The sequence below is a fragment of the Episyrphus balteatus genome, chromosome 3 (assembly GCF_945859705.1).
Source record: "Episyrphus balteatus chromosome 3, idEpiBalt1.1, whole genome shotgun sequence".
NCBI classification, from domain to species: domain Eukaryota; kingdom Metazoa; phylum Arthropoda; class Insecta; order Diptera; family Syrphidae; genus Episyrphus; species Episyrphus balteatus.
This window is the reverse complement of record NC_079136.1, coordinates 55,189,801-55,201,458: the sequence shown is the minus strand read 5'-3', so window position 1 is coordinate 55,201,458 and position 11,658 is coordinate 55,189,801. Positions and strand designations below refer to the sequence as shown.

Genomic DNA, 11,658 nt, shown 5'->3' with positions numbered 1-11,658 from the left:
TTCGAAATAAGATAATTTCCCATACCAATTTCTCTCTAAAATTTAGCCGAACTAAAATTTAATTAGGAATTTGGGTATTCACAGCTCTAGATAAGAAATCACAATTTTGTTGCCAACAATTAGAACAGTAATTTTTTCTTTCAAGATTTTGTTGTGATATTTTTCTGTCGTTTTGCTTCAGCTGCCGTACTAGGCTTTAAAAAATAACGCTGTGCGTGTTGATTAAATTTTCTACCACGGTAAATTTTATCGTTTGAGCCTGGTGTGCAGATCCAAGCTAATTTTTAGCTCCCATACAAATTATCGATAAATTTTAGCTCATCTAAATTTTTTCGATAATTTGTATGGGAGCTTAAACTTAGCTCTATCTGCGTACGAGGCTTTGGTTAACAAGGGATCAAATTTATATTGTTGCTGTATGAATTTGGTTAAATGGGACTTGTTTTTGGTAAAACTTTGACTATAATTACGTCAAAATAAAACAAAATTACCCTCAAAATGATTTTTTCTTAGATTTAACCAGTTACATATTTTTATTACCAAAATCAAGCTAAAAAATATCAAGAATATTCTTATATTAAAATTTAACATACTTTTTTATCGATAATTTCCCATTTCATTATGATTAAAAACACCGTTGTGACAGTTTTTAATTCAGTATCTTTGAACACTATCGCTCTGTTAACAAAAATTGAAATGTAAAATTCTCTCTGAAGCGGCCGTGTATATGAATTACGTTAAATTTGTTCACCATCATTAAATTTTGACACTTGCTTGCGTGGTAAATAAAATGGGTTAAAATTTATTCTGCAGAGCAGCTGCTCCTAGGATAAAATTTAAACCAAGAGGTAAAAATTTAAATCCAAATTTTAACTCAATTCAAAGACGACCATAGAAACATTTTAACCACTAGTGTCATATTTTACTCTGCTCCGCAGCTGACTAAAATTTTAACACATTTTATTCACCATCACTCTAGTGTCAAAATTTAAACCAAACGTCAAACCAACATTTTAACTCAATTCACAAATGATCTAAAAAAACGAATTCTATTGTGAATCGATATCCCAAAAACATCGATAACACACCAAGACCTATTCACAATCTCAAGTGTTAAAAAAAAATTATCGACAGCGCGACGACATTCGCCCATCAGAATAGAAAAAATAATTTTGTGAAAAATCTTCTCTGTCGCTTGAACAAAAGAAGAATTTTTTGTCCGTATTTCCATCTGCAAATAAGAACATAAAAATCTATTCAACATGCAAGGAATTGGTTGGGCCAGTTTAAAAAAGAATCCAGCTGTAAGTTTAAATCAATATCATTAAACTTATCCGCAAAAAAAGAAGATAAAAATGAAACTTTGTCATAATCACCCCCGAAAAACCATGCTTACATAATCTTGTGACATTTCGATTAAAAAAAAATCATTTTTCCTATATTTTCATATCAATTATTAATAAAAATAAACATTTTTTTTAAAGCTTCTTCCACTTTACTTTTGTGTTGGTTGTGGAGCCCTTGGAGCAACTTTCTACATCATCCGTTTGGCAACCAGGAATCCAGACGTAACATGGAACCGCACCAGCAACCCTGAACCATGGCAAGAGTACAGGAACAAGCAATACAAGGTAAATAATTACGACCTATATTTTCAATTGAATAGAAACAAATTTTGAAACATTTGTCATTTTTTTTTTTTGCAGTTCTATTCCCCAATCAGGGATTACAGCAAGACCGAAAGTCCTGCACCCAAATACGAGTAGATTATGTTTTTTGATTGTCCAAATGAAAAAAAGTGATCATTTTCGCGAAAGGTTTATTTTAAGGGATAAGAGTGTAAAATACTAAAATAAAGTAGTCTGCTACTCAGAAATTAATGCATTTTTTTTTTATTGATATTGATTAGAAATTAACTGCGCAATTGGCATTCAACCAGAAATGCTTTTTGAATTTTTTATTTTCTTTTTTTGGAAAAGATTTAAGGGAACTCAGTTTCAATGCCTTATTGATGTTATGGGCTCTGGAGCAACTGGAAAAAATTGTAATTTGTATTATGATAAAATGAAGTCGTTTTTGATCCTTTTTGTTTATATTTTATTACTTTTTGATGGACGATCTTGAAACATTGGACTGGTTATTCTCCATTGGATTTGTTGTTGGCTAAATGACCTAACTAACCAAACAAATTTGTTTTAATGCCAAATTAATCACGTTTTGTTGGCACTTAAGGGAAATGATTAAAATAAATATTTACAAACAAGTTAGAACAAACATTGTTGGCTAAATGAAAACAATTTTATTGCGACGAGTTGGAAGAAGAAAAGGACTTTTCTGTAATAGGAGCTCACAATATAGTCAGGGATAAATGATCTAAAAATTACGTTGTATTATAAGTTCAATGACTACTAAGCCTAAGTATCAACTCAATAGTTGTTGAATGTTGCAAGTTCGTTCTAATGGAGAAGAAGTTCCGAAGAGCATTTTGTTTTAGCTGTATGAGCTATTGTGCAGTCCAATTCTGCTGTCCTATTCTGCTTTTCGATTCACTTGAAAGTCTCAAATAAGTAGCGTTTATGCGAGTCATGCCTATATTTGAAAATTTCAGTTAAAAAAAAAAAACATATACAACCCTTTGACATCCAAAATAAATATTTCTCAAAGTTAAAGTCGACTATAAGCTAACCAGAAGGTTAAAACAAAATGCTGAGTTTTTACAAAATACTACCAATAAACTTAGTCTCGAGTTTTCTGTTTTTGAGAAAAATATTATATAATATATATCCTAGCAGCTTATATGAACAAAAGTTGTCGTTTAAAATATATAATGCTTATAATTATTCAATGCTTATGGTATTTAAAAATGAGTACATGGATTGTATTTTTTAGAACAAGGTGGGTACCTTTTACTCCTACCGTCCTAGGTTCAAATTAGTGTGTAGCTGAGATAGTTCTTTTTTAAAATGTTTTTTTTTGTTTATTATTTTCCAGAAGAATATTGTGCTGTGATAAATAATTTATCAATAAAAAACCATCATTTTGGTTATTTTACCATCATATTGGTTATTTTACCATCATTTTGGTTATTTTATCATCAACAAAGTCAATTTTTATTTAGTGCTCGACTTTAAACATGGATTTCCGTGTATTTAATTTTGATGTTTTGCTAACTACTAAACCGGAGAATACTATTAGTATGCGGATTTTCTAAAATCTCAAGGTTTTCTTTTAACCTTAGCACTAAATTTGATTATTAGTAAGGCCCATAGTCCATATAGAGCTGTTAGAGTTTCATGTGAATCGGATAGCAGAATAGGTAGGGTTAGTATTTTCTGATAAGAATTTTTAGATTTATTAGCATTTTTTTTCCAAGTGATATAATTCACAGTATTTTTTTCGTCATGATTTTGTTTAAGTAAAATATTCATAGTACCAACATTGTTCTTGCTTCGGCAGAACATATACTAAAATTGGAACGATACAGAGAAGATTAGCATGGCCCCTGCGCAAGGATGACACGCAAAATCGTGAAGCGTTCCACATTTTTTTGTTAAAATTTTTTATATACGAAAACCATGTTAAAAACATGCTCCGTGATTCACCATTTGTTTTTTAGGTTTGCTTTGAATAATGAATATATCAATCACAGAATCCGTTTGCAATGAATCTTTTTATCAATTTTGTGTTTGTTTTTCTAAATTTTAATAATAAAATTTTAGAATCAGTTGTAGTTTGGCAATGGTAAAGCTATTAAAAAAAACTAGAAACAAAATCCTTAAAAAACTGTTAGAAATTGAAAATTAAAATTGGAGTAGTTTTTTTTTTAAATACCTATAATATTTTGTTTATGTATACAATTTTTCCAACTTTTGTCAAAAAAAAATTTGATATGCCATTTTGAAGAAGAAGCATAAATTCAAACAAAATTTCAAGTTAAGTCTTATAATAGTTGATTTTACAAAAAAAAAAAAAAAAAAAATGAAAAATTGAATTTTGAAATTTTTGTCTTAGTTTACTAACGCTGACTTTTCCCGAGTCGATCGTGTGGCGAAGCTTTTCTAGGTAAGTCGACTCGTGTGACGTAAGCCACAGGTGATTTTAGTGACAATTCGCATAGAAGAACCCTAGTCGACTTTAGTCGTGCAATATACTGTGCAGGGGCGAATACAGGATTTCTTCTTGGGGGAAGTCATGCAAAATTTTTTTTTTTACAAAAGTTTTGATAGTAGGCATAAACTTGAAAATGTGCTATTTGAATAAAAAATTTAAAATGTTGCTCGTTTTGCATATCGAATCGAGCAGTTCCGAAGAAGTCTAAGAATAACCAAACAAAAACGTTGTGTGATTCGTTTGCTTTTGTTTAGGGTTCAACCTTAAGTCTAACCAATTAAGACCATCCTGTCCTTAAAGTACATTGTAATGTATAGGGATAGGATTTTCATACAAATGCGCTCAAAATATACTCTTAAAAAAAAGTATGCACTTTAAATATGCTTTTAAGGCCACATGAATTTGTAAAATATCAATATTTCTTTAAAATTATAAAAAGATTTTACGTAACTTTTATGAAATCTATATACGAAACCATTCCCGAGTTCAAAGATGTAACTTTTTGGAAATATTGGGGTTTTCTTTAAAAACAATAAATAAAATTGGCGAAAATTTACTCTTAAATAATCCAATTTATCATTTGAGCGTGTTTTTTATGAGTTTGGACAACGTTGATTTGCCAGTTTTGCACAGCATTTGCTTACGTTTTTGACTTTTTTCCAATTGACTTTCAGTCACTTTTAGTCAAAAATTTTAAGCGTGAAATTTCGTTGTTTTTGCCAATTTTTGCGAAAATATGCACGAAAAACATGCATTTATTTCCAAAATATGTCAAAATATGCACAAAAAAAAATGCTAATAAATGCAAAATATGCACTAACGATTGATTGCCATTTTAAAGGAAATATCCTGATTCGTGTACATACTTCGTTGCCATGCTTCCGAGGTGTTCCTAAAAAAACATGCATTTGCATGGAAACCCGATCCCTAGTAATGTACAAGTCCTTCGATTCAATAATTTGCCTTTAAACAACTCTGCATTGTTTTCCGCTAGTCCAGAATTATTTTATAAGTTAAAATAAAAATCCTTTTAATTTAATAACACTGGTAATTTTGTTTTAAAATTGTACGCGAATTTTTATTTTTTTTAAGACGAGGGGGTTACAGGATTCAAATAGGTACCTCTGTGAAAATAGTAAAGACAAAAAAATATTTTTGTCGTAACAGAAAATATTAAACAAAATTATGCTAGTTTTAGGGTAGATATTTTTTCGAAATTTCAAACGCCAATACTAATTAAAGAAATGCTTTAGATCATTCAATAAGGATTTTACAATTTTCGGCTCTGATTTCGTCACCTTTGAGGTATTTATCGGCGGTTTAAAATATAAAACATATTGAGTTATATTTATTAGATTTTCTTAAATTGATTATCGAAGGATATCTTAAGTGATCTAAGCTTGCTTAAATATTTAATTTGCCTTTAGACAAGCTTGCTTATATTCTTATCTATTTTATCGGTTTAGTCAAAATTAAAAAAATATTTGGATTTTAAATCAATACAAAACTCTACAACACAGCTTAACTTGTAGCCTATCAATGCCTTATATTATCGAACGAATCAAAATAATCCTAATCCAGCATAGCGGTTGCTAAAAATATCCCCAAATATAGGAAAATTGTTGGTTTGAATACCGAAAAATTTGTTCACTTATCATTTTCGTTCATGTTCTAAATCTTCGACATTTTGCAAATCACATAACAATTTTTTGTTTATGTTATGAGTGACCCCCCCCCCCCTGTATACGCCGTTGATACTGTGCGGCTTACATCGACTCGTGAAAAGTTGTCATAAAACTAAAATTTTCGTCGAAATCGATTTAATTGCTTACGAGAAAGTCAAAAATTAAGACCATCCTGTCCTTAAAGTACATTGTAATGTATAGGGATAGGATTTTCATACAAATGCGCTCAAAATATACTCTTAAAAAAAAGTATGCACTTTAAATATGCTTTTAAGGCCACATGAATTTGTAAAATATCAATATTTCTTTAAAATTATAAAAAGATTTTACGTAACTTTTATGAAATCTATATACGAAACCATTCCCGAGTTCAAAGATGTAACTTTTTGGAAATATTGGGGTTTTCTTTAAAAACAATAAATAAAATTGGCGAAAATTTACTCTTAAATAATCCAATTTATCATTTGAGCGTGTTTTTTATGAGTTTGGACAACGTTGATTTGCCAGTTTTGCACAGCATTTGCTAACGTTTTTGACTTTTTTCCAATTGACTTTCAGTCACTTTTAGTCAAAAATTTTAAGCGTGAAATTTCGTTGTTTTTGCCAATTTTTGCGAAAATATGCACGAAAAACATGCATTTATTTCCAAAATATGTCAAAATATGCACAAAAAAAAATGCTAATAAATGCAAAATATGCACTAACGATTGATTGCCATTTTAAAGGAAATATCCTGATTCGTGTACATACTTCGTTGCCATGCTTCCGAGGTGTTCCTAAAAAAATTTTTGTCGTAACAGAAAATATTAAACAAAATTATGCTAGTTTTAGGGTAGATATTTTTTCGAAATTTCAAACGCCAATACTAATTAAAGAAATGCTTTAGATCATTCAATAAGGATTTTACAATTTTCGGCTCTGATTTCGTCACCTTTGAGGTATTTATCGGCGGTTTAAAATATAAAACATATTGAGTTATATTTATTAGATTTTCTTAAATTGATTATCGAAGGATATCTTAAGTGATCTAAGCTTGCTTAAATATTTAATTTGCCTTTAGACAAGCTTGCTTATATTCTTATCTATTTTATCGGTTTAGTCAAAATTAAAAAAATATTTGGATTTTAAATCAATACAAAACTCTACAACACAGCTTAACTTGTAGCCTATCAATGCCTTATATTATCGAACGAATCAAAATAATCCTAATCCAGCATAGCGGTTGCTAAAAATATCCCCAAATATAGGAAAATTGTTGGTTTGAATACCGAAAAATTTGTTCACTTATCATTTTCGTTCATGTTCTAAATCTTCGACATTTTGCAAATCACATAACAATTTTTTGTTTATGTTATGAGTGGCCCCCCCCACCCCCCCCCTGTATACGCCGTTGATACTGTGCGGCTTACATCGACTCGTGAAAAGTTGTCATAAAACTAAAATTTTCGTCGAAATCGATTTAATTGCTTACGAGAAAGTCAAAAAACAAGAAAACGGTTCTATGGCAGGTACTATAACGGTTAAAAAAATATTTTTTCTATATCAAAAGTAGGCCTTTATATGCCACAGTACCTAAATGTGATTTTTTTTTAAATCAAAATCTTTAGAGCCGTTTTTGAGAAAATTAATCTTTTCTATATTGGTCATTTGGCAAGTACCTAACTTTTATGAAATCTATATACGAAACCATTCCCGAGTTCAAAGATGTAACTTTTTGGAAATATTGGGGTTTTCTTTAAAAACAATAAATAAAATTGGCGAAAATTTACTCTTAACCCTTTCGAACCCAAGCTATGAAAATCAATATTAAAAAATGTTTTTTCGGTATTATCGGGTCAAAAACATCACAACTAAGAAATATGAATAGCAAAAAGTTATTTTCCAAAATAATAAATAGCAAAACTAATGTGTTTTTCTCATGTTACATGTAAGTAACATGCACTGCCTATGACCACCAAAAGAAGTCGGAGAACTGAGAAAATAACTTTTTATGAAACTATAATGTATGCTACTTCATCTAAGCAAAAAAGCAAAACACTTTCATCATTAACATTTTTTATATCTTTTTTTCAAAATTATGACCATATATAAAAAATTTTTTTTTTTGCAAAAAAAAAAAAATGTGAATTTCAGTCCCTTTCTCGATAAAAAAAAAATTAAAGGTATGATATTTGACTAACTTTTTGTAATAATCCAGTAACTAGGCATTATTATCTTTCAATTAAGCCATCGTTACCTAAAAAATTGTTTAATTTAATATTTTGTACGAATTTTTAAAAAAATGTTACATGAGAGTAACGCTGGGTCCGAAAGGGTTAAATAATCCAATTTATCATTTGAGCGTGTTTTTTATGAGTTTGGACAACGTTGATTTGCCAGTTTTGCACAGCATTTGCTAACGTTTTTGACTTTTTTCCAATTGACTTTCAGTCACTTTTAGTCAAAAATTTTAAGCGTGAAATTTCGTTGTTTTTGCCAATTTTTGCGAAAATATGCACGAAAAACATGCATTTATTTCCAAAATATGTCAAAATATGCACAAAAAAAAATGCTAATAAATGCAAAATATGCACTAACGATTGATTGCCATTTTAAAGGAAATATCCTGATTCGTGTACATACTTCGTTGCCATGCTTCCGAGGTGTTCCTAAAAAAATTTTTGTCGTAACAGAAAATATTAAACAAAATTATGCTAGTTTTAGGGTAGATATTTTTTCGAAATTTCAAACGCCAATACTAATTAAAGAAATGCTTTAGATCATTCAATAAGGATTTTACAATTTTCGGCTCTGATTTCGTCACCTTTGAGGTATTTATCGGCGGTTTAAAATATAAAACATATTGAGTTATATTTATTAGATTTTCTTAAATTGATTATCGAAGGATATCTTAAGTGATCTAAGCTTGCTTAAATATTTAATTTGCCTTTAGACAAGCTTGCTTATATTCTTATCTATTTTATCGGTTTAGTCAAAATTAAAAAAATATTTGGATTTTAAATCAATACAAAACTCTACAACACAGCTTAACTTGTAGCCTATCAATGCCTTATATTATCGAACGAATCAAAATAATCCTAATCCAGCATAGCGGTTGCTAAAAATATCCCCAAATATAGGAAAATTGTTGGTTTGAATACCGAAAAATTTGTTCACTTATCATTTTCGTTCATGTTCTAAATCTTCGACATTTTGCAAATCACATAACAATTTTTTGTTTATGTTATGAGTGACCCCCCCCCCCCCCCCCCTGTATACGCCGTTGATACTGTGCGGCTTACATCGACTCGTGAAAAGTTGTCATAAAACTAAAATTTTCGTCGAAATCGATTTAATTGCTTACGAGAAAGTCAAAAAACAAGAAAACGGTTCTATGGCAGGTACTATAACGGTTAAAAAAATATTTTTTCTATATCAAAAGTAGGCCTTTATATGCCACAGTACCTAAATGTGATTTTTTTTTAAATCAAAATCTTTAGAGCCGTTTTTGAGAAAATTAATCTTTTCTATATTGGTCATTTGGCAAGTAGGTACCGTTTATTTTGGTCCAAAAAATATAATTTCAATTTCGCCTCTAGGGAATCTTATAAAAACTCATAACTACCAGGTTTGAAAAAAATCGCTCCAGTAGTTTAAACTTTACATTAAGATAGATAATACAGAAAGACTGACAGAGAGACTGACAGAATTCGCACTTTTTTCGTATTCTATCATCGTAATGTCATGTCTGATTGTTATCTTGAGTTAGATTTTTTTTACGAATGCTAAACTTGCCATATACCTACCTATTAAAATAAAAAATTATAATTATTATAATAAAGAATAACAAAAAAATGTGGAACGCTTCACGATTTTGCGTGTCATCCTTGCGCAGGGGCCATGCTAATCTTCTCTGTATCGTTCCAATTTTAGTATATGTTCTGCCGAAGCAAGAACGATGTTAACACTTTCAATATGTAACTTAAACGAAACTTTCCCGAAAAAAATACTGTGAATTATATAACTATACAAATAATGCTTATCAATTTAATCAAATACTGAAACGCTTATAAGAAAAGGGAAAATCTAATCAGAAAATACCAACCCTCTATTCTACAATCCAATCCTAAAGATCTACTTGATTAATTACATAAAATTGGCTCTGACAAACTTCTATCTTTGGCAACATCTAACATAATTCAAGGAAACATTAAAAAAACCTTAAAAAAATAATGTTTTCTAAAAAAAGTCATTTTGACAAAAGTACATTTCTTCGCTTTCGAGTACAAAGGAGTTATGTAAGTCAAAAAATCGCTTTTCAGATTTTTATTGGACTTCAGTCAATTTTTTTTTCTCTTTCGTTTGGTCCTATCGCCATAGCTCTAGCGTATCTCCTTCAGTTAGAAATGAATCGGTACAAAAGATTTAAGTCAAAAATTTTTAAAATTGAGTGGTACTAAGGGCGTAAGTAAGTAAGACTTAACTCCTTTTTTTTGCATTAATATTTAATTTTTTAAATAAAAAAATTGATCATAAGGCGTTAAGTCAAAAGGAAGACAGAAAACGAAAATCCATTTTTCTACAGCAATATATTATTTCAAAAAGAATTCTCACATTTGGTAATTAATCACATTGATATTTCCAACTTTCTTTTATAAATTAAACTTTATTATCCATGTAAAAACAGATTTTTCTTGACTTAACACCTTTGGACCAAGTTTATTTTTGAAGACTAAGTGGCTCTAAAGGGTTAAGTCAACACAAATTTTTTTTAAGAACGGTCATTTTCTGGTCAACAGCATATGGATATTAAAAAAGATCTTATAGATGATGTTTCTGCATCATTCCTTTTTCAAAATAATAATATTCAGATTTACAAACAAAAATTGAAGCTTCAATTCCATTTTCCTCAAAATTAACTTTTCTGACTTAACACCTTTGTACCCGGCGCCAAAGATTTGACAATGGTGGGGTAAACCCCACATCGTGTGCATTATATTTTTAAAACTATCAGCGGATCTAGCTCGTCTGTTGTTTGACTAGAAAAAAATATAAATGTTTGCTTTTAAACAATTAACTAAACAATATAAAGAAAAAAAAAATAAATCAAAAAATTTAATTTTGTTGTAGGTACAATTTGTTGTACAATTTTTTTTTTGAAATAAAGGCCTTCGCTACCCCTAAGCAGTGCTGCCACCCCAAAGATAATTGAGTGCAGTATATTTTAAGAAAAAGCGCAGTAGATTGCAATATACCGCAGTAGATTTTTAAATATACAAACAACATTCAAATCACAGAAATATTTTTTACTTCAACACAAATTAAAAAATTAGCTCAACAGTAAAAAATACAAAACAGCTTTATCTCCACGTCATTTCACATCATTTTGTTCGCCCGAAATCTTAAAAAATATTGCGAGTTGCTCTTTTCACCAGTAGCCAAAATAAAACTGAGCAAAAAGATGTCGGTAACTTCTCAAATTACCTGAAAAGATTTAAAAATACGGCTAGTTTCCCGAACATGAACAGCTTTTCGCCCGGAACTCACAAGTAACAAGTGAAATTCAATTTTTCGTTTGGAATTTTGTTCACGTAAAACTCACGATAGGGCTGCATTTGAATTTTTTAGGGAATACATTTAGAGTGAGTGAACGTGGTTCAGTATTTAAAATTTTGAAATGGACAACAATCAAACTTTGGTTAGGTACTATTAAAATTTTTAATAGGGGAGTAGATTCGTTTTGCTGCGCAGTAGATATTCATTTGGTCTAAAATGCAGTAGATCTACTGCTAAAGAAGTAAGGTGGCAGCCCTGCCCCTAAGTCCGCACACAATTCTGACATGTCATCTCATTCAATTCCCAAAACAAAACATATGTTTTTCGC

The 11,658-nt window shown here is 29.9% G+C and overlaps 1 protein-coding gene, 1 long non-coding RNA gene and 2 other non-coding genes across 4 annotated transcripts; 2 read left to right on the top strand and 2 right to left on the bottom strand.

The window, feature by feature from the left end:
- The first annotated feature begins 1,132 nt into the window (after nucleotides 1–1,132).
- LOC129914304 (cytochrome c oxidase subunit NDUFA4) lies at nucleotides 1,133–1,880 on the top strand. Its single transcript, XM_055993486.1, has 3 exons — nucleotides 1,133–1,304; nucleotides 1,485–1,631; nucleotides 1,707–1,880. The coding sequence occupies exons 1-3, from the start codon at nucleotides 1,263–1,265 to the stop codon at nucleotides 1,764–1,766; spliced, it is 249 nt and encodes an 82-aa protein (XP_055849461.1). The 5' UTR covers nucleotides 1,133–1,262; the 3' UTR covers nucleotides 1,767–1,880.
- Nucleotides 1,870–2,298, bottom strand: LOC129914305 (uncharacterized). The gene is made up of 2 exons (XR_008772168.1): nucleotides 2,105–2,298; nucleotides 1,870–2,032 (listed from the first exon to the last, which is right to left on the bottom strand). It is a non-coding gene; the product is annotated as an uncharacterized LOC129914305 (long non-coding RNA).
- Nucleotides 2,299–3,440: 1,142 nt separating this feature from the next.
- Nucleotides 3,441–3,547, top strand: LOC129917421 (U6 spliceosomal RNA). The gene has a single exon (XR_008772779.1). It is a non-coding gene; the product is annotated as a U6 spliceosomal RNA (small nuclear RNA).
- Nucleotides 3,548–9,624: 6,077 nt separating this feature from the next.
- Nucleotides 9,625–9,731, bottom strand: LOC129917420 (U6 spliceosomal RNA). The gene has a single exon (XR_008772778.1). It is a non-coding gene; the product is annotated as a U6 spliceosomal RNA (small nuclear RNA).
- Nucleotides 9,732–11,658: the final 1,927 nt, after the last annotated feature.

What these genes read in the sequence shown, in the direction of transcription:
- LOC129914304 (XM_055993486.1), top strand. Translation starts at nt 1,263, where the DNA reads ATGCAAGGAATTGGTTGGGCCAGTTTAAAAAAGAATCCAGCT. An exon ending in GTTTAAAAAAGAATCCAGCT is followed by an intron (nt 1,305 to 1,484) that starts GTAAGTTTAAAT and finishes TTTTTTTTAAAG; the next exon opens with CTTCTTCCACTTTACTTTTG. An exon ending in ACAGGAACAAGCAATACAAG is followed by an intron (nt 1,632 to 1,706) that starts GTAAATAATTAC and finishes TTTTTTTTGCAG; the next exon opens with TTCTATTCCCCAATCAGGGA.